The 24,514-nt window shown below is 38.1% G+C and overlaps 1 protein-coding gene across 1 annotated transcript; it reads right to left on the reverse strand.

Moving 5' to 3' along the window:
• Window positions 1-660: 660 nt before the first annotated feature.
• LOC138889997 (uncharacterized) lies at window positions 661-1,274 on the reverse strand. The gene is made up of 2 exons (XM_070173347.1): window positions 1,145-1,274; window positions 661-1,043 (listed from the first exon to the last, which is right to left on the reverse strand). The coding sequence occupies exons 1-2, from the start codon at window positions 1,272-1,274 to the stop codon at window positions 661-663; spliced, it is 513 nt and encodes a 170-aa protein (XP_070029448.1).
• Between the last annotated feature and the right edge of the window lie 23,240 nt (window positions 1,275-24,514).

A 24,514-nucleotide genomic window follows, 5' to 3' on the forward strand; every position in this document is an offset into this window, starting at 1 on the left:
AGCATGTCTGGCTAGCCTATACAACATCTGATCAAGAAATGGAAGCGAAAAATGGTTTTCAGAGTCACTTTGTTGAGCTTCCTATAATCCACGCATACTCTCCAACTGGTGACTCTTGTGGGGATCAACTCATTTTTGTCATTTGTAATCACAGTCATGCACCCCTTTCTTTGGGACACATTGCACCGGTGAAGTCCATGAACTATCAGAAATGGGGTAGACAACCCCAGTATCCAACCACTTGATGATCTCTTTCTTGACTACCTCTTGCATGGCCTCATTCAACCTTCTTTGATGTTCCATGGAGGGTTTGACATCCTCCTCCAATATGATTTTGTGCATGCAAAAGGCGGTGCTTATACCCCGAATATTTGCCAATGTCCAACCTATTGCCTTCTTCCTCCTTTGGAGCACCGCAAGGGTGGAATCTACCTGAACGTTAGTTAAGTACGAGGAAAGAATAACAAATAAAGTGGAACAAGGGCCTAAGAACTCATACCTGAGGTGTGAAGGCAAGGGCTTCAACTCCAATATGGGAGGCTCCTCGATTGAGGGCTTTATTGGTGGAGTCTTCCGATTCTCAAGATCTAAGGAAAGTTTTTGAGGCTCATATGTATATGAACTCATTCCTTGAAAAGCATTAACACATTCTACCAAGCCTTATTTCTCATCCTCATCATGATTCAATAACATAGCTTCCAATGGGTCTTCAACATTTATCACAACACTTATGTCATCAACAATTACTTCGGTCACAAGATCCACAAACGAACATACTTCATTTCTATTAGGTTGCCTCATTGACTTACAAACATGGAACACAACTTTTTCATTGCCCAACCGGAAGGTGAGCTCCCAAACTTCCACATCAACTAAGGCCTTCCCTGTAGCTAGGAAAGGTCTCTCCAATATTATTGGCACCTCGTAGTCAACCTCACAGTCAAGTATCACAAAATCTGCAGGAAGTATGAACTTGTCGACCCAAACTAGCACATCATCAATTATACCCAATGACATATTCTTGGTTGCCCAATCCCCAATGTCTTGAACATAGAATAGGGCATCAAGTTAATGCTTGCCCCCAAGTCATATAAAGCTTTGGCGAAATCGACACTACCAATAGTGCATTGGATTGTAAAGTCACCGGGGTCTTCTAACTTTGAAGCCATGGAGTTCACAATGGCACTCATTTGATGTGTCATTTTGATCGTTTCACAGTTCATTGATCTCTTCTTTGTTACCAAGTCCTTCATGAACTTGGCATATCCCGGCATTTATTCTAAGGCTTCAACCAATGGCACATTTATGGATAAACTTTTCATCATATCAATGAAATTCTTGAATTGATTCTCATTGTTTTGCTTTGAAATCCTTTGAGGATATGGTGAAGGAGGCCATGGAAAAGGAGCTTTGGCTTTGGGCACTACCGGATCCGGTATCTCTATCACATGTCCCCTAGATGGGTTCACATAATCTTATGTCTCCTTCACATTTTCATCAATGTTTATCCTCACTTCATCATTTACTTGAACATCATTACTTGGCTCATCATCATCTTGCATCACCACATCATCATTCACAATCTTTCTTAAGTTTGAGGTACTAGCAAATCCACCTTTTCCACTTCTTGTAGTCACCACCATAGCATGCCCCATATTGTTCCCACCCTTCGGGTTTACTACCGTATCATTTGGTAGTGCCCCCTTAGGGAGAGTATTCAAAGCTTAAGAAATTTGGCCAAGTTGGACTTCCAAGTTGCAGATAGAAGTGTTGTGGGAGGCTAATTGGGCATCGGAGTCGGCATTTTTCTCCATCATTTGCTTGAACATGTTTTCAATCTGTCCCATCTCATTGTTGGAAGAACTAGGACCTTGTAATGGATATAGAGGCAGGTTGTTCGGTTGTTGATACATAGGGGCCTTTGAAAGCCCGACCTCCGATTTCCTTGATTATTGTTTTTCCAACCCCCTTGATTGTTATTGCGTACCCAATTACTATTATTGTTGCCACCCCAATTGCCTTGATTTCCTTGATTACCCCCAATTTGTTATTGTTCCCCCAATTTCCTTGGTTGATGTTGTTGCCACTATTCCAATTTCCTTATTGACCTTGATTGCTCCAATTTCCTTGGTTTTCCTGTGATCTCCACTGATGTTGATTCGGATCATTGCTCTGTTGACCTTGGTAATTGTTGTCATATTGAACCTCTTCACTTTGATCATCATATGAATCATCTTGATTGTACCCACTACCACTTTGCTCAAATTGATCCGAATTGATTTGAACTTATTGACCTTGTTGCCTTCTCTTGTTGACCATCATGTTCACTCCTTCCATGTCATTCACTTGTTTTGGACCTTGAACTTGTTGAAGCTTAGCTTTGGCCAATTAATTCATGGTAGTTGTCAACTCGGCTATAGCTTGCTCGTGGTCATGTAGCTCTTTGTGTAGGTGAATAACATTAGGGTCACCTTGTGTCACATTGGCTCTACTTTACCACGCTGAAGAGGTCTCCGCCATCTCATCAAGTATTTCACAAGCTTCGGCATATGGCGTGTTCATCAAATTACCCCGGGCAAACTGTTGGATCATGGTCTCAGTCATATCATTGTTCGGGCACTCTTTGACCATTGTTCGGTACCTCTCCCAAATCTCATGTAACGATTCATTTGGCTCTTGTTTAAAAAGCAAGGATCTCATCTTTTAGCACTGCCATATGTCCTAGAGAAAAGGACTTTGTGATGAACTTCTCGGCCAACTCATCCCAAGTGTGTATGGAATTGTTGGGTAACCTCTCTAGCCAATCCAAAGCTTTTCCCCTAAGAGAAAATGGGAAAAGCCTTAACCTCAATGCGTCCTCGGAGACATTAGTCCGGTTGCTCCCCTGGCATGGGTCAACAAAACCTTTGAGATGCTTATAGGCGTTTTGGTGTGGAGCTCCGGTGAAGAAACCCCTCAGTTCCAACAGTGTAGGCATGATATTGGTTATTTGAAAGTTTCCCGCCCTAATCCGGGGCGAGATTATTGCACTTGCATAGATTTCGTTGGGCAACACCCTATATGTTGCCCTTGGAGGAGGTGGGAGAGGGTTTGGGATCTTGTCCTGGGGTTGGCGGCCTCTCCTTTGTACTTGAGGTTCAAGATGAACCTCACCCACTTGTTCGTCATCTACCTCCTCCCCCAATGGTATATTCCTGAGGGCTTCGTTGTTAAGATCCATTTTTTTACCTAAAATCAATTCACACACAAAATTAGAAAAATGGAAGGAAACAAAAACAAAATGCACAAATACTTAGATATATAGCTAAGACCGTCTAACTCTCCGGAAACGGCGCCAAAAATTGATCGAGTCCAAGCCTACACTACTATTGAGTAGCGAGGGTGGTCGATGCAGTTTTAACCCAACTAGGATGGGATCGAATCTACAGGGAGTTAATGTTTGGAATTAAGCTCATATCTAAGTTAGATGCGGGCTTTGAGTCTAATTAGACTTTCATAAGTTTGAGTTTGATTTCTACTTCTAACTTTACTCTAAAGATTGCAATGATTGAAACTAAGGATAATATGTTGTTGTTTTTCAAGTATTTAAAGAGACTAGGGTCGTGACTTCTACCTAGGTGGATATCTAACGAGTAGCAAAATCTAGGGCAAGCTTGATTAGTTGGGATCATGATATAGCTATCACACCCGGGTACTCACTTTATACCTCTTGGTAGTTTGAGTAATTTTGCCCAATTTGACTTTCTCAAGTTCAAACGGGTATTCATACAAATCAAGTGATATTAGCTCAAGTCGGGTATTACTATCTCTAGGTTTAACCCTTTAATTAGGGCTATCAATTTCTTGAGTTCACCCCAATTCCTTGTTAGCCTAGTTGTTATAGACTTAGTCCCTCTTTCTCAAGTAAAGACTAAGTCATAAAGGCATGAATCAATGTTTGCAACCATTAATTCTATAGTTCTAATAAGAACTAGGCTATTTATCACTAACCCATTCACATTCAAGCCCTAAAATCAAATACCCACACTAGGGTTGGGCCACAACCCTAGCTATGGGTTTAGGTACTCATGGAAATAACAGAAATTGAAGATGAAATGAAGTTAAAATCCATAATATTAATTTATGGAATGAAAATCTAATGTTAAGAGATGAATCTAGTAAAAAATTTCTGAAAATAGAATTCTCAGTCATCTCACGTGCTCATACAAAACATAACATAACCTAAAAATGACAAAACGTTCTATTTATACAAAGCTGAAAATATCGGACAAAATTACCCATGCGGAGGTTGTGCAGAAGCATAATTCTAGGTGCATCCGCACTATTGCTTTTGCGACTGCATAATTTTGATACGGTCCACGTTTTTCTCTTTTGGATCTGGGTTGAGCATCACTTTTGCGGATTGCATAATTTCAATTGCGGTTGCGCTCCAGATTATGCGGCCGCATAAAAGTGATGCGGTCCGCACTTACTTGAGTTTGGCTTGAAATCAACTCTCCGATTCTTCATCTTGTGGACTACACAATTTCAATTGCAGCCACACAAGGGACATTCGCGACGCACATTTCTACTGCGATCTGCGCTTCAGGCTTCTTTGTCCAGTCTTTGTTTTGTTCAACTTTTGACTCCTTTGTGAGTTGGTTTTGATTTTTTTGGCTCATTTTGAACAATTCATGCAGACAAGTACATTTCATTAGTTTTTGGGAATACCTTCAAACATTTTTGGCCTAAAACACAAGTAAAAAAGGGCAAATACTAGGTTAAAATCCCTACTTATCAGACCACGCCGGGCGGATTGGGATATTGAGCTTGTGACCACTCCAGGATGGATTGTGATAATGAATCTTTGACCATGCTGGGAGGATTATGATATTGGCACGTGAGTTTTCCACGCAGAATGCTAGTTGTCCATGCGATTGTGATTTATAATATGGGTACAAAGGGCCGTGCGTGGGTTGTTATATTGGCACATGAGTTGTCCCTACATCACGTGAGTTGTCCCGTGCGGTTATGATTGATAATGTGGGCACAAGGTGCAATGTGTAGGTTGCTATATTGTCACGTGAGCTATCCGTACAGCACGTAAGTTGTCCGTGCGCTTGTGGTTGATAATGTGGGCACGAGGCGCCATGCGTATATGATTTGTGATTTGGGACTCGTGACTTGTGATTAGGAAATGTGGTACCTCAGGGTGATTTTTGTGTAAACCTTGTGGTAGAACAGCTTGATTATTTGATTATCATTTTTTCCTTAATTGGTTTCACTTGAACCGTAATTGCGTTATGATTACATTACTATTTTACCTCATGTTTATTCCTTGTTTACATCTACCGATTCTTGCTTCCATCATTAGCTTTATATTGATAATTTGCACAGGTTATTACGTATAGTAGGTATCTTGACTTGTACCTCGTCACTACTCTACTAAGGTTAGTCTTGATACTTACTGGGTATTGTCCGTGGTGTACTCATACTACACTTCTATAGATTTTTTGTGCAGATCCAGGTATTGGATATAGAGGACTCAAGCAGAGTTAATTTCTTGATCGCGAGGATTCAGGGTAGAGATACTTGGTCGTCGCAGTTCCTTGGAGTCTTTCCTTTACATTTATATTGTCAAATTCATATCCGAATAGTATCATATTTTAGACATTTTTATGTATTTAGCTAGGGTTCATGACTTTATACTACCTAGTCTTGGGGAATTATAGTGAGTTCATTGTGTGGGCATGTATCACCTTTAAATTTCCTATTGGTATTAAATTTTTTTTCTTAGTATCATGTTTAATTAGTTTAATTATTGTAAGTAATCAGCTTATCTAGTTTTAGAGACTAGGCGCCCGTGATTCTTAAGGTGGGATTTTGTGTCGTGATTGAAGACATCAACATTCCAATATTAGCTATCATTTTGTTCATGGTAGTTTAGATCTTGTATTTATTTTATGTATATTGTAACAGATAATATATTTTCTTTGAACCAACGTTATATTCCATTTTTAGTTGCTCATGACTTTTGACACCAGTTCTTCGGGTAATTTGCATTAGATTTTGCATTCTTATTTTATTATTTATTTGATGAACTTTAATTTAGGTTGTCTTTTATGTTGATTGGTTTGCCTAGCGGGTTGTTAGGTGTCATTACAACTTAATAAGATCTGGGTTGTCATATTAGTAGACAAAGCTAAGTGGTACATGCACTAATGAAAGGATTCAAGTGGATAGTGGTGTCACGACCCAAACCGACGGGCCATGACGAGTGCTCGAGTCTTACCCGTCGAAAACCCCTAAGCATGCATCAAGATATAAACATGAATTAAAGGTAGGTCATGAATAACATCTATCAACAAACTGCTGAATCACATGAATAACATACATGAGGAAAAACATGTCCAAAAGACATATATGCATATCATGCGGAATACGGTAGAGCGAGCCGGTAAGGCCACATATTATCCAACTATATATAACTGTCTACAGACCTCTAATAGAGTGTAAAATTGTATAAAGGATGGGACTGGGCCCCGTCATACCCATATCTATATACAAAAATTGCATACCAAAACTAATAATAGCTCCAGATCAAGTGAAGCACACCAACTCTCGCTGATCAAGGATCCTAAAGAGGGGGACCGTCAACTTGTCTACATGCACCTGCGGGTATGAAACGCAGGCCCCAGAAAATAGGGGTGTCAGTACGAATAATATACTGAGTATGTAAGGTATGAAAATCAATACATAAAAGACATAGATGAAACATGGAGTAAAGAATTCCACCTGTAAGTCTAAATAACTTTGTGAATCTTGAAACATTTATAATGTCATGCAAGTGCATATAAATATTGTAACATGCATAGGTATAAGTGTACATAACTATTTATCGTGAAAATGGTAACAACAATTAAATTTGTAAATGGGATTCTAAAAATATGTGATCTATTCCCAAGCTAGTTGTTAGGGCAGTTGATACGAACAATATGGAGTTCGAAGATGAAATGCACGTTAAAATGGGGCAGTAATCAAACCGAAGGGGCCTGTTACCTAGATGCGGAACCGGTCGATGGGACCTCGGGGTCGTGATTCGAGTCGAGCTCGAGCTGTCAGGGGCAATCGGGGATGGGATAACAGTTAAAGATACAATTAGATAAGGCTTTTTTCGGCCAATATTAAGCTATGTACTGAAGAACAAGTAAAAAGGCGATGGATATGAAGACGGTTTCGGGTCAGTTCCAAGTGATAAACAAAGAACAAACAAGTAAGTAATCGAAGATAAATGGCTTCGAGCCAATACGGACAAGCAAATAAGAAAGGAAAAGAGAGAGAAGATATTATAGCACTTGAGTAGGATAATTGGAGCCCTCCCTTCAAGGCGTTAGTGACCCTCCTTTTATAGAAAGGGGAAGCTCAAACTTAATACAAAATACGTTGTGTGATGAAAGAGAATGGGATGTGATAGCTGGTTATCCTTATGTCGTATGTGAGCTGACGTTGAACCGCTCGAATAGACTTAATCGACCTTGGGCGCATTCCTCGAGAGATTTCTGCGTTCGTTGGGGGCCCGGCCGATATTATCCTTGGCAAAGCATCAACAAACCTTGAGGGAAGCGACTAACTCGAGATCCCGTGCCTCTGGGATCACCCTTCAGAGTATTATGTCAAGGGGAAATCGGCCCCCCAGATTTCACTGCACACAATAACATCATCAAGCCTCTGAGGGCATCCCATCATATCATCTCGGCTATTGTGGGCAAAATCATCAACATATACCAGTTGATCAGGTGGTAGTGCATATATAATACCGTAAGCTTTTTCCGTATCCCATATACATATAATATACACGTATATAATTCCATCTGGTCATGGGCCAATGTACATGTATAAATGAATGAAATGCATAAGAAGTACACTAATAAGATTTCTCGGAATGTCATAAGATCAATATGTCTTCGGATAAACTTTACCAACTATGTATTTTTCTGAGACCCATGAACAAAAGATATAATAAGACATATGGGAAATCAAAAACATAGGCATCCCTAGTGTTTCTATTAATAGAGGGATTTATGAAAGTTATGCGTTTACTCATTTCGTTTGTATCGTATGGATCATGCCAAAAGGAAAGAAGCGATAGCCTTAACATACCTGAACCGATTCTCTTAATAATCTCTCTAACCTACGTCTTTTGCGAAAAATACGTAACGATAGATCGAAGTAGGGAAAAATCTGTATGATATTCTCGAGAAAGATTGCTTTGTACTCCCTTAGAATCGCAAAATCTCGTCACTATTATACTAAGAAGTCTCGTATGAATTTTGTTGAAGTAACTCACATTACTATCATATATATTCTTCTATGAATTTTTCTTGCTGAAGCTTTCAATCATTAATTAGCAAACCTAGCATCAAACTTTAATGAGATAAGAATGTCTCTTTAAATTCTAGGTTGTGGGCCCTATTTGGATGGTAACTTGGCCACTAACTTTCTCTAAAGATACCACTTTGTTACATGAGTTTAAGAGTCACTAGGTGGGCATGGTTTGCTGCCACGTTGGGGGAAGGGGGGTTAAGATTATCCAAATATTATAATTAATTAGCTAATCTCCCACCAAAAATCATAATTATCTATCCAAAGATTGTACGATACTAGTCCATTAATACCAGATATTATAGCTCGGGCCGTATTTTATCCCAAATTGACAACCTTCAATGAAATTTATTTTCTTTGATTTGTTCGCCCTTTTAAACTTCACGGCAATCACTTATCGCCAGATATAAATAGCATAAATGCTTATAACCTCAAAATAATCTTATTCTCGAGCCTACGTCAGTTAACTTATGACGAAACTTTGCCGTACGAAAACGCGATTTGTAACAAGTGGAATAGTATGGTGTGTATAAATTGACCCTAACAGTATTATTAACCAAAATATTGATCTAAAAGCCATGTGTAGACAATGAGACTGAGTAACTTGGTCATGAAAACTAGGTAGGATTCCAGCTGCTACTTATAAATATGTAATTTTTTTCTTATATATTTGATTTTTAAATATTGCATATGTATGTCTTATGTATCATATATTATTTTTCAAAATTTTGTATAACTTTTTTAATTTTGTTTTTTATACAAACTAAATTTACAAGATAAATGTCTGACCGTACGTAACGCGTAGATTGTACTAATTAAGTATAAAAATAGAGTCTTTCTTTCGACATTTGGATGTGGTTTTATGGTATTTACAATAAAAAGATTAATTATAATTATAAAGGCAAATTAATTTTGGTGGTACCTCTTATGTTGGAAAGACTTCCATTAGGTACTTCTCATCACTTGTTTCACTAATATTTCTATTATCAACTTGAATTTATAATTGATATGACGTAATATATTATATTAGAATAAAATATTCACAAATATTTGGTGTCACACGCATATTTATGTGCCCACTACTCGTATAATGATCCAATCGATCATTTTATTTATTTGAGCTATATTTTTCCTTGTGATGCTTTACACATGTGCATTTGTAATTTTTGACTTGCGGGAATGGTTAGGTTCGTTCCAGGAAGGTTTTGGATTGATTTGGACCTTTTGGTTCTTGGTTTAGAAGCTTAAGTTGAAAGTATTGACCAAAGTTTTACTTTTGTGAAAATGACCCCGGAACGTGCTTTGATGGCTCTGATAGGTTCGTATCATGATTTTGGACTTAGGCGTATGCTTGAAATTAAATTTGGAGGTCCGTAAGTTGATTTAACTTGTTTTGCCGAAAGTTGGAAATTTGAGGTTTTGAAATTTCCCTAAGTTTGACCGTAGGTTGACTTTGAGGTTATTGGGTTCGTAATTCAGTTTTGGGAGTTAGAATAGGTCCGTTTTGCTATTTGGAACTTATTTGCAAAATTTGGTGTCATTTTGAGTGGTTTAATAGGATTCGGATGCTTGGTTGCAATTCTAGAGGTTCTTGAGCTTTCTTTTGAATTTCATGCGTTTTGATGTCCGATTCATGGTTCTAGATGTTATTTGGGTGTTTTGATCGTGTGTGCAAGTTTGTATGATATTATTAGACTTGTGTGGATGTTCGTTTTGGAGCCCTGGGAGATCGGGTGAGTTTCAGACGTGTTTCGAAATGGTTTGGATCCAATTCCAGATTGTTGGTGTGCTTGTGCCTCAGGTGTCGTAATTTCCAGCACTAGCATCGCAATTGCGATCATAGTAGAGGGGCCTCAGTTATCGAATTTACGATACCTTGATCGGATTTGTGAAGTGTAAGCTAGATTGGGTAGTTTCGTAATTGCAACCATTTGGCCACATTTGTTTGTGATTGTGACTTCCCATTACGCTATCAGGCTCCGCAATTGCAAGGGTTCGCAATTGCGAACCTAGTGTCGAGATTGCGACATCTACACCTGAACAAAATGGAAGGGAAGTCGGGATTCGATCTCATTCTCTTATTTTAGAATTCTAGACTTGGTAGGAGGCGATTTGGAGAAGAAATTTTTACCTACAATCATTGGGTAAGTGATTTTGATCAATTTCCAACTATATTAAATGATTATATATGAGATTTAATATCAAATTTATGAGAATTAAAGAGAAATTTTGTCTATATAATTTTGAAAAATAAAATTTTGGAATTTGAGAGTCGAATTGGACTCCGATTTAAAAACAAAACACATATATGGACTCGTGTGTTACGACCCAAACTGATGGGCCGCGACGGGCACCAGATACCTTACTAAACCGAGTACCAATATAACGTATATTTTCATGTCACACTATCATAGATAACTATGTTGGAAGGCTGCCGTGAAATAAGTAGAATACAACATGTGATACCAACTTATATATAAGACATACGGGCCTATAAGGCCAAAATAACCACTTGTACACTGATCATAGGCCGACAAGGCCATATAATCTTTTGCGTACATGACATCTGTCTGCAAGACTCTAAGAATACATAATTTTCATAAGGTCAGGATGGAGTCCCGCCATACCAAACAATACACATCTAAATCATACTAACCAAACAAGCAACTCCGAAGCAAATGGAGCGCACCAACATCTTTCGCTGAGTTGATAGCCTACTTGGAAGGCTCTCGACCTATCTATTAGTACCTACGGGCATGAAACGCAGCGTCCCCAGGCAAAAGGGACGTCAGTACAAATAATGTTCCGAGTATGTAAGGAATGAAAATCAGTAAATAATAGACATGCGAGAAATATGGAGTAAAAGACTCGACATGTACGTTTGCATAGCTTTGTGAATCCTTTCATTTTTATAATGTCATGCATATAAGTATAAATACCATACCATGCATGGATATATGTGTTCAAAACATCATCAAGCCACTGAGGTCATCCCATCATATCATCTTGGCCACTGTAGACAAATCATCAACGTATACCAGCTGATCAGGTGGTGATGTGTATATAACGTTGTAACCTTTTCTCATATCTCATATACATATATATACATATATACGCTTATGTAATGCCATCTGGTTATGGGTGAATGTAAATGAATGCAATGCATGAGAAGTACGTCAATAAATTTCTTGGAATGTCGTAAGATCATTATGCCTTTGATTAATATCAGAAAATAAACCTTTTTCAACTTACGTATTTTTCTGAGACCCATGAACAGATGATAAAATAATAGGAGACATGGAAATTCAAGAATATAGGCACCCCTAATACTTCTATGAATAGAGTCATTTAAGGAAGTTGTGCATTTGCTCGTTTCATTTGTTTCGTATGGATCATGCCAAAAGAAAGAAGGGATAGCCTTAACATACCTGAGCCGATTCTCTTGACGATTCCTTTAACACGCGTCAATTGCGAGAACATGTAACGATGGATCGAAGTAGGAGGAAATTCGTATGATATTCTTGAGAAAGATTGTACTGTGCTCTTTTAGAACCATAAAATTCCATTGCTATTATGCTAAATAGTTTCGTATGAATTTGTTTTCGCTGAAGAACTCACGTTACATGTATATATATGTTCTTACATGAACTTGCTGAAGCAAACTAACTTTACTTTACCTCACTTTGTAAAAGAGTCAAAAGAATCTTGTATGAATTTTGTTGTAACAAATTCACGTTTCCATTTAATCCTTGTATAGAATTCACATGAATGCAAGAATTCACATGAATTCTTTCTTTGATACGTTACTTTGATCCATGTAAAGAAACCCATATTCAAGAATTCACATGAATTCTTTTCTTTTGATACGTTACTTTGCTAGTCAAAGTCTCCAAGGTATATTACTACTAAAGAAGTCAACTCAAAGTATTTATCCAAAGAGCTTTTCACGTGTAAGCAAGCTTTGATGTGTCTTATGACTCATCATTTATATGGGTGCCACTATGGCTTAGTTTAATGCCAAGTGGAAGCCCCAACATGGTCATTATCCAATTAATCATAATTATCCCTACCATTAATTAATTATCCGCATAATTAAGAATTATCTCAAATTACTTAAAATACTACTTATTTTGATACACCTTATACACCTTACTATCATGGTCATATGGTACCTTGTATGGCACTAGTCCATAAATATGGGGTATTATAGCTGAGACCGTATTTTACCCCAAAATATCAAATTTCGACGAAATTCATTATTTTTTATTCGCTCACCCTCTCACTTCTATGAATTTAATTATCACTTGTTTGAAATAGTACAGTACTTATAATCTCACAATAATCTTACTCCCGAACATACATCGATTAACTTACGACGAAACTTTAACGTACGAAAATGCAAAATGTAACATCTCATTTCCGAGCTTTCATCAATTTGCTTATGGCATACTTCTATGCACGAACACGTGGGGTGTAACATCATTCCCCCCTTTAGAACATTCGTCCTCGAATGTTGGCTGATGCACTTATCATTTTCATAACCTAATATTTTCTAAATACTTTAGTAGTCCTCTTTCCATCTAGGCAATTATTCTGTGAATAAATCTAAAGGCCTAGGCATCCCCCCCCCCTTAGGCCTTTTTCTCATTACCACGACTTGTTGTTAGAATCATTCCATTCTCGTAACTGTTGCTACCTTCAATCATGTAGCCTGAACCACCTTTTCCTTGTATGTGCGCCTATGCGACTCTTCCTTCCAACTTCTAGACAATCACTAGGCCTCACTTTGGGAACATATACAGAGCTTGATAAAATGTCCTTCTGGGCATCTATAGGTATATTGAAGTTCTTCGCTCGGTACTTTGTCGAACTTCTGAATATTGTTATACCTTATTTCATAGATCCGTTTTTTCATTCGTATGACTTTACTGCATTTAGGTAGGTCATACTATACCATAACTCTTACTTCGATTTATTGTTACTCAGGTCTGCTACCGAACTCTAGGTTACTTTCGTTGCTTATCCTATATGTATAAATCTAAATCCTTTAATGATTCCTCATTATTTATTTTTTATCTTAAGAATGGCGGTTTAATCTCATCTTACACTTTGTGACTATTTTCCATCCATTGTTAATTTACCTCAATATTAATCTACAATATACCATTGATAACTTGAAACTTTTTATGTCATACCTTGCCACTAGGGCTTATGTTGCATCGAGGAATATTTGAAGTGATTTTCCTGACCCACTTAGAGGTGATATTGTACTTCAATGACCGTATTTTATAGCATCCCAATGTGATTCACTTACGTGGGTATTTTAATCTCGTACATTCCATGAAATCCTCTTCAAATCATTACTCACTCGAAGGCCTAAACGTCATCCTTTATCTATCATAATTACACACCCATTGTACTATCAGGGCAGCATTCCATCTCTTCTAAATGCTACTAGTCTTAGACTTCTTTGAGTTCATTCAGGCTATAATAAACTTTCTATAACTTAGAGAAACCCTTAGCTCTCTTGTTTTCATGGGCTTAATCTTGAGGACTTATCCATTCTCGTAACCTTCTTACTCTCCGTTTCTCATCCTTACTCCTGTCATAAAACCTCGTTGTTTTACTATACTTTAGCTTGCGGCATCTATTGCTTGCACCCTAGATTCCCTTATGTTATTCTGGAATATCAAGCGAGATATCACATCGTCTCTAACTCTTCTTTAATCTCTTGGCTAGATTTCTCAGTACCTAGAAACCATAGGCTAGAATATATGACACTGACAACGCCGCTATCATTCCTGGATTTTGAATCCTCGTGCTTCTAGCCTTCTATCTGAAGTATGGACTATTCTCAACCTTCTGCTTTTTAGTATCTCGTACGTTGTTCACCTTTACCTTACTCATCTTAAAGTCTCACATCACATATTTTATCTCTTTCATGACCTCCCCTCCACATAGGTGTAATTCACATTCACGTCTTGAACTTCTATTATATACATGCACCACTTTACACAATCTCGTGAGAGCTTTCTACTAACTTCTTATGAGGTTGGGAAACTTCTAACTGCTTTTATTGTGGAGCCGTAATAGAATATGACTACTGTACTATCTCTTTTGTACCTCTGATATTAATAGTGATTCTGCAATGTTTTCAATCATGATGTCTATAACTTTCTGGGTCCAATAAGAAAACTCCTAATTTACTTAGTTGATGTGACTCTTTAGTTTTTCTCTTCTTTTTGATTAGCCTTTATGTAGGCTTAAGCTATCTTCTGATATGTGGCTCATGGCATTTAGTTATTACTTTAACCTATCATGGATGCTATGGAAAACCATGATACAATCCTTTGTCTATGACCTAGACCCAATTCCTTCTTTTAACTCATACTGGAGTCTTTTACGGCTGATCATTAATCAAATAATTCCTTTCATTCCATTTCACCTTTCTTCAAATGTAAGCAATTGCTTTTCCTAGTCTTTCTGCCCTCTTGTTGCGTGCATATTTAGCTTATCTGAGTTCTTGTGCGTGCCAAAATTTTTGTGCAACTCATATGGTCTCGAATATATTACTTTTGGTTTTACTCCCCGCTCTGTAGCCATGGTAGGTGCCACTTTCTTTTGGAGTTCATACAATTTTATAGTGAGACTGTTGTTACACATCCATTTCCTCCTTAGGTTACTAAGCCTAGGTTGAAACCTTCTTCCTTACTTCCTCAACTAGTCTTTCATTTTAGTATTTAGGGAGGATCCTCTGACTCTTGTAAGGCCGTGAGCTTATTACATTGTATACTCAATGGACCTTTTGATGTCCTTCCTTGCCTATAATTATGCGTAGTTACTTACTTTCACCCCTTGTGCTTGTAAGGTTGCTTCTGAACTTGATATTTTGGCTGACTTCCCAGTGGCACTCTCTTTTATCCTCGTAACACTCATATGGTACCTTTAACTACCCCAACTCCTATCTAAATATTTCTAATGATCACTGTGTCATAACTGCAAGGCTAAATTCACTATATTGGGTTTTACTATGTTTATCCTGCACGATCTGCTGACTCGTCTTTAACTTCCTGTTTAGCCATAACTAGGCTCTTTCCGAACCAATTACTAACCATTCGTTGGCCCATTCTCATATTAATGTTTCTTGTAATTTTTCTTGGGTTATTTCCTTTGTCTTAACTTATGTCTCGCACTAGCTCCTTATCTATCAATAACATCTCGAGCAGGGACCCTTACTTCTTTTCTTTGATGTTGTGTTTGCATAATGTTTTGGAATTGTAGAATATATGTAGGCTTTGAATAAGTGAAATCTCATTTTTATCTCATTCTTCCTTTACCATTCCATAATTACTTGAATCACTTAATTCTTACTTAATGCCACATCACACCATACTCCTGCATTTAGGGGAGTACTGAGAGTTGGAGCTACGATGACCTACCTATAGATGTTTTACCTCTTCATCTTCGGCGTCCTTTCATACCATCGATGACCTTTACTTGTCTTGCGGTAATCATTCTATACCAAGGATAACAAAATTTCTTACTTGCGATGGTGACACTTAGTGTAACTAGAACATACAGTCCTTTCAGCTTAACTTTGCTCACATTACTTGCTTTAGGGAAGTGTCTTCCTAAATGACCATTCTCTCAATTTCTCATGAATCTTCTTCTATTGTCCATTCTATTATTGTTGGAACGCAATCTCTGAAATTCCCATGATGTCGACCATTATCAAATTACTCAATTCCCAATTCATGTTTAGTTTACCTTGTTCACCGGCCCATACTGATTTCTATTACTTAAGGGTCTAATTTTTCCTTTTGACACTCGTATTGGAGTCACGAACTTATTTCTCGAAATGAAGATACAACTTTATGGCCTATACTCTTATATTGTCTCAGGCCTGGCACCTCTCATTTTTTTTCCTTCCCTCGATTATCGACTATGTAATTCTATCATTTTATTTTATTTTTCCACCGTTATCATCCATGTATCATATCTTACTCATAATTCTTCCTTATCTCTATTCTCATTACTCTGCTAATATTTCTGCCTATCCCTTTCTGGTGAAAACTTTAACAAGACATTCTTTTGCTTTTAGCTCCCCTTGCTTCATTCATCAGCTATTCGGGTTTCTCCACGTACTTGCTCTATAGGGAAGAGAGTCCCACTAAGTTATTATTTGTCCCTTACTGAATGGTAAATAATGATAATCTTTATTAACTGGGTACCTTGTACCCTTCTTCATCTTGCTTCTTTTACTTCTTGAAACTTGTATTTATATCCTGAGTCTCTCATTGTCTTTCACCATAAAGATGGATAAATATTCTTGCCTTAAGGTTCCTTATCAAGAGCCTTACACATCTTAGTATACACATGATTTGCTGAATACCTCATATTTATTAATCATAAGCATGGTGCATAAATTGAGTTTCTCTTACTCAACTCTACCACAGCTATATCTCTTACCAACCGTCTTTCTAGATATATGCATCGCTGTATTACGAATAAGATAGAGTTTAAAAAATTTAGTTCTTACAACTGAGCTCTACCACGATCTAAAATAGGAAGAAAGAGTGATAGTCCTAAATACCCTGTAGCCTCCTGCTTATAAGTGTGGTGCACGACACACCCATAAACAAGACTCTACTAGATACGGCTTGTAGATTCCCTAGGACAGAACTGCTCTAATACCACTTTCCTCATGACCCAAACTGATGGGCCGCGATGGGAATCTGATACCTTACAACATGCGATACCAACTTATGCATAAGACAAACGGGCCTATAAGGCCAAAATAACCACTCGTACACTAAATATAGGCCGATAAGGCCATATAATCTTTTACGTACATGACATCTATCTACAAGCCTCTAAGAATACATAATTTTCATAAAGGTTGGGACGGAGTCCCGCCATACCAAACAATACACGTCTATATCATATTAACCAAACAAGGAACTACGAAGCAAATAGAGCGTACCAACATCTTTCGATGAGCTGATAGCCTACTTGGAGGGCTCTCGACCTATCTATCGGGACCTGCAGGCATGAAAAGTAGCATCCCCAGGCAAAAGGGACGTCAGTACAAATAATGTTCCGAGTATGTAAGGAATGAAAATTAGTAAATAATAAACATGCGAGAAACATGGAGTAAAAGACTCGACATGTATTTTGCATAGCTTTGTGAATCCTTTCATTTTTATAATGTCATGCATATGAGTATAAAGACCATACCATGCATGGGTATATGTGTTCATAACATCATCAAGCCTCTGAGGGCATCCCATCATATCATCTTGGCCACTGTGGGCAAATCATCAACGTATACCAGCCGATCAGGTGGTGATGCGTATATAATATTATAACATTTTCCCATATCCTATATACATATATATATATATATATATATATATATATATATATATATATATACGCGTATGTAGTGCCATCTGGTTATGGGTGAATGTACATGAATGCAATGCATGAGAAGTACGTCAATAAATTTCTTGGAATGTCATAAGATCATTATGCCTTTGATTAATATCAGGAAATAAACCTTTTTCAACTTACGTATTTTTCTGAGACCCAAGAATAGATGATAAAATAATAGGAGACATGTTAATTTAAGAATATAAGCTCCCCTAATACTTGTATAAATAGAGTCATTTTAGGAAGTTGTGCATTTGCTCGTTTCGTTTGTTTCGTATGGATCATGCCAAAAGAAATAAGGGATAGCCTTAACATACCTGAGCCAATTCTCTTGACAATTCCTTTAACACGTGTCAATTGCGACAACACGTAACGACGGATCGAAGTAGGAGAAAATTCGTATGATATTCTTGAGAAAGATTGTATTGTGCTCTTTTAGAACCACAAAATCCCGTTGCTATTATGCTAAAAAATTTTGTATAAATTTGTTTTCACTGAAGAACTCACGTTACATGTATATACATGTTCTTGCATGAACTTACTGAAGCAAACTAGTTTTACTTTACCTCACTTCATAAAAGAGTCAAAAGAATCTTGTATGAATTTTGTTGTAACAAATTCACATTTCCATTTTATCCTTGTAAAGAATTCACATGAGTTCTTTCTTTGATACGTTACTTTGATCCTTGTAAAGAAACTCATATTCAAGAACTCACATGAATTCTTTTCTTTTGATACGTTACTTTGCTCGTCGAAGTCTCCAAGGTATATTACTACTAAAGAAGCCAACTCAAAGTATTTATCCAAAGAGCTTTTCACGTGTAAGCAATCTTTGATGTGTCTTATGACTCATCATTTATATGGGTTCCACTTTGGCTTAGCTTAATGCCAAGTGACAGCCCCAACATGGTCCTTATTCAATTAATCATAATTACCATTAATCAATTATCTACATAATTAAGAATTATCTTAAATTACTTAAAATACTACTCACTTTTAATATACCTTAATATTATAGCCAGGTGGTATCTTGTATGGCACTAATCCATAAATACGGGGTATTATAACTTAGACCGTATTTTACCCCAAAATGTCAAATTTCGACAAAATTCATTTTCTTTGATTTGCTCACTCTCTCTTTTCCATGAATTTACTTATCAGTTATTTGAAATAGTACAATACTTATAATCTCACAATGATCTTATTCCCGAACATACGTCGATCAACTTACGACGAAAATTTAACGTACGAAACTGCGAAATGTAACATCTCATTTTTGAGCTTTCATCAATTTACTTATGGCGTAGAAGTGCACGAAAACGTGGGGTGTAACATCGTGGGATTATGGATAGTTGGACCCACATTTTGAACGGACAAGTCTGGGATTGACTTTTATTGACTTTTGGGGAATTGTGTAAAGGTCATAACTTTATTAATCGTAATTGGTTTCTCTTGCATTGTTTGATGATATTAAGTCATTTTTTGTTAGATTTGAGTCGCGCGAAGGCGAATATTAAGGGAAAAGTTATTTTTGAGTGTTGATTTTGCCTAGTTGAGGTAAGTATCTCGCCTAACTTTTTGTGTGTGGGAAACTACCCCTTAAGATTGGGTTATTTGTACTATTCAAATTATGTGGAAGACGTGTATATGAGGTGTGTACACGGGCTTATGTATGGTATTTGATCGGTTTAGACACTTAGGTTACTTTTAAGTACTTAATTGAAGTTATTATTATGTGTTCCATCTTTCGTTGTCAAGTTCATTCTTACATGCCTTGATTGAATTTGTTATTACATATACTAGTTTCTATTGTCAAGGTTACTCTTATATGCATTTATTTGTAGTTGATGTTGCATGATATTCTCTCCATTGTTGAATTATTCTCATGTATTTAGTCGTACTTGCTATTTCATGCTATCTCTTTTATTGTTAAGCTTATGTTATGTATTTGAATTGGAAGTCATTATTTTATGAAAATACCTTCATTGTTGGGTTATTAAAGTTGTAGTTGTGAAAGTTATTAATACATTGTAGTTGAAGTTGTTGATTATTAGGATATCTTTCCCTTGTTGAGTTATTTCTCATTTGTTTTGTTATTTTTGAGATTCTTTTACATATTGTGATTGAGCCATGGGTAGTGTGTTGTGGTAACATTGGTATTGTTGCTTTTAAAAATATTGTGGCATATGAGCACGTGTGGTATGAGCTGATTATTGTGATATTGATGCGCATACAGCAGTAAAAGGATAGGGATTGATGTGCATGCGACAAGATAAGGTGAGATTTATACACGTGTTACTAGTAAGAGAATTACTTGAAGCCACGCGGTGAGATAAGGGAGCTAAAGCGCATGTAGCTATGTCACAACCTCGAATACCCCAGTCGTGATGGTGCCTATCACAGTACTAGGCCAGTCGAAACAACACGAACCATGTGGAAGATCTTTTGTAAAATTTACTATTCTAAACAGATTAAGTCTCAATTCTTTCATTTTAAAATATCAAGAGAAATACGCGGAAACAAGTACGAAAATACATCAACACAACCTGATTCTGGTGTCACAAGTCATGAGCCACTAAGTACACTCAGCACTATCTGCTACATACAAAATAAGTCTGAAATACAGAGTACTAGAATAGGAAGGAGAAAGATAGGGCTGCGAATGCCATGCAGCTACCTTGCAATCTCCGGATAAGACCCTGAAGGTGCTGAAAGTTCTCACTCTGATGCTCGGAAACCTGGATCTACACACATGGTGTAGGGAGTAACGTGAGTACGCCAACTCAGTAAGTAACTAAAGTAAATAAAGTCTGAGTGCAGTGACGAGCATTTAAAAATCATAGGCATACTTAATCAGGTTTCTCAACAGAAATATCAAAGTCAAAATTTGCAGTTCAATAACAAAATACCTTGTAAATACTCCAGTTTCAGTGAAAATCCTTTAAATATTTATTCAACATTTTTAATAGAGGCTCAGTATATAAGAAGAGTGAAAACAGAAAAATCTCATAAACAAGCCCCTCGGGCAAAGAATCACTCATAGGTATAGCCTCTCGGGCAAGCCCCTCAGTTACTCGTGACTCAGCTCTGTCAATCAGTACTCACACTTAGCACTCCGACTCAATAGATATATCATAATAATAATAATAATAACTGATGCAGCGTGCATCCCGATCCATAATATATAGTCGACTATACTCACTGGGGGTGTACAGACTGCGGAGGGGCTCCTATAGCCCAAGCGTCATATCGCTGCGGCACACAGCCCGATCTAATATATATCATTGCGGCGTGTAGCCCGATCCATATATATATAAATATCGTTGCGGCGTGCAGCCTGATCCATAACATATATATAATCCTCACCATTAGGTCCTCAACCTCTCTCAGTCATTAACCTCACGGCCACTCGGGCATTTCAGTGAAAATCAGGGAAACTCAGCCCAAACAGTTTTCATATATTAAGAAGTATAGTAATGAAACCAGATTGACAATAAATAGGTAAAACATGACTGAGGATATGCTTTAAAATCAAAACAGTATGAGGAAAGTAGTAAAATACCCCTAAGGGTCTAAACAGTTCGGCACAAGGCCCCAAACATGGCATTCAACCCAAGTTAACAAATTCATTTCTAAAACGCATGTATGTCATATACAGTATATCAAAATATGCAAATATACAGTTGCCACGGGACAACCAAGTCACAATCCCTATGGGTGCACGCCCACACGCTCGTCACCTAACATGTACATCACCTCATTTATCAAAACAGTACGAAATTTCGGGGTTTCATACCCTCAGGTCTAGATTTACAATCGTTACTTACCTCAAAACGGCTGAAATCCTACTCTACGACGCCCTTGCCTCTCAACTCGGCCTCAACTCGTGTCGAATCTAACATAAATCAGAATCATAACATCAATATATGCTAAGGTAATGAAGCCCATACGAAAATAATCAAATTACATTAAAAATCCCGAAATTGGTCAAACCCGACCCCCGAGCCCACGTCTCGGAATCCGATAAAAATCACATCAATAGAATCCTTATCCTTCCACGAGTCCATACATACAAAGAACATCAAAATCGGACCTCAAATGGCCCCTCAAATACCAATTTACACTCTCCAATTTCAAACCCTAATTCCCCAATTTTAGGCTTTAAATCCCACTACTTTCATGTCTAATTAGTTAGAAATCACCATAGAATCAAGTATTGAGTTCAAAAACCTTACCTCCAAGTGTTTCCCTTTGAATCCCTCTTCAATCCTCTCAAAAAGCTTCAAAACCGCTCAACAATGGTGAGAAATGGCCTAAAAATCGTGAAGATGGCCTTATATACATTCTGCCTAGGTATTTTTCCTTAATCTCGATCGCGGAAATGATCTTGTGATCGCGAAGCACAAAAATTGACTGCCCTCATTTAGCCATACGCGATCGCGTAAACTGTCATACGATCGCGAAGCACTTCCTCTGCTAACCCATGCGATCGCGGTATTTCCCACGTGATCGCATAGAACAAACCTCACCACTTCACATTAGCTTCTTCTCTTCTACACGAACGCGACTTTGGCCACGCGTTCGCGAACCATAACCCCCCAACCAATCGTGATCGTGTTCTGACCTTCGTGATCGTACTGAACAAATTTCACCTCTGCCCCACAAACCCTACACAATCGCGGACTCTTCTACGCAATCACGAAGGACAAAATGTCTGCAACAGAATACCAGAAAACCTGTTATCTCCTCAAGTCCAAAAATGCCTCGTTGAGCATCCGAAACACACCCGAGAACCTCGGGACCTCAATCAAACATGTCAACACATCCCATAACATCATTCAAACTTGTTCCAACCTTCAGAACACTCAAAACAATATCAAAACATCAAATCACCATCGGATTCAAGCCTAAAGACTTCCAAACTTCCGAATTCCGCAAATGATCAAAACGTTTATCAAACCTCACCCCGAATGACCTGATATTTTGTACACACTTCACAAATGACACAAAGGACCTACTCCAATTTCTGGAATTCCATTCCGACCCCGATAGCAAAATTTCCACTGCCGACCGAAAAATGCCAAATTTTTAATTTCGCCAATTCAAGCCTAAATCTACCACGGACCTCCAAAATACATTCCGATCACACTCCTAAGTCCCAAATCACCTAACGAAGTTGTCCGAACCATCGGAATTCACATTCGAAACCTGTTTCACATAAGTCAAAATCCGGTTGACTTTCCAACTTAAGCTTACTCAAAAGAACTAAGTGTCTCATTCCTCTCCAAAATCACTCTGAACCCGGACCAACCAACCCGATACCACATAATACCACTGAACAACATATAAAGAAGCAGAAATAGGGGAAATGGAGCGGTAACTCATGAAACAACCGGCCAGGTCGTTACGTCCTCTCCCTCTTAAACAAATGTTCGTCCTCAAACGAGTCAAGAAACATACCTGAAGCCTCAAATAGGTGAGGATATCTGCTCTGCATCTCCTGCTCGGTCTCCCAGGTAGCCTCCTCCACGGGCTGCCCTCTCCACTACACTTTAACTGAAGCTATATCCTTTGATCTCAACTTTCAAACCTGACGCTCCAAAATAGCCACTGGCTCCACATCATAAGTCAAATTATCATCTAAATGAATCGTGCTCAAATCCAAAACAAGAGACGGATCGTCAATATAATTCCGGATCATAGAAACATGAAATACCGGATGCACACTCGACAAGCTGGGTGGCAAAGCATGCTCATAAGCCACATCTCCAATCCTCTAAAGCACCTGAAAAGGCCCAATGAACCGAGGACTCAATTTACCCTTCTTCCCAAATCTCATAACACCCTTCATGGGTGAAACCTTAAGTAGAACCTTCTCCCCAACCATGTAAAACACATCACGGACCTTTCTGTCAGCATAACTCTTTTGTCTTGACTGCGCTGTACGAAGCCGCTCCTGAATCACCTTCACCTTGTCCAAAGTATCCTACACCAGGTCTGTACCCAAAAGCCTAGCCTCACCTGGCTCAAATCAACCAACTGGAGATCCACATTGTCTCCCATATAAAGCCTCATATGGAGCCATCAGAATACTCGACTGATAGTTGTTGTTATAAGCAAACTCCGCGACCGGTAGAAAATGATCCCATGACCCTCCAAAATCAATTACACAAGCACGCAACATGTCCTCTAATATCTTAATAGTACGCTCGGACTGTCCGTCAATCTGAAGGTGAAAAACTGTGCTCAACTCAACTGAGTACCCAACACTCATTGCAAGGCCCTCCAGAACTGCGAAGTGAACTTAGTACCTCTATCTGAAATGATAGAAACTGGGACACCATGCAAGTGAACAATCTCTCGGATATAAATCTCTACTAACAGCTCTGAAGAATAGGTAGTACACACCGAAATGAAGTGCACGGACTTGGTCAACTGATCCATAATCACCCAAATAGCATCAAACTTCTTCAAAGTCCATGGGAGCCCAACTACGAAATCCATGGTGATCCGCTCCCACTTCCACTATGGAATATCTAACTGCTGAAACAAGCCACCCAGTCTCTGATGCTCATATTTCAACTGCTGACAATTGAGACACCGAGCTACAAATCCCACAATATCCTTCTTCATTCTCCTCCACCAATAGTACTGTCTCAAATCCTGGTACATCTTTGCGGCACCTGGATGAATGGAATACCGCGAGCTATGAGCCTCATCT

This window comes from Nicotiana sylvestris, chromosome 4 (assembly GCF_000393655.2).
Source record: "Nicotiana sylvestris chromosome 4, ASM39365v2, whole genome shotgun sequence".
NCBI lineage: Eukaryota > Viridiplantae > Streptophyta > Magnoliopsida > Solanales > Solanaceae > Nicotiana > Nicotiana sylvestris.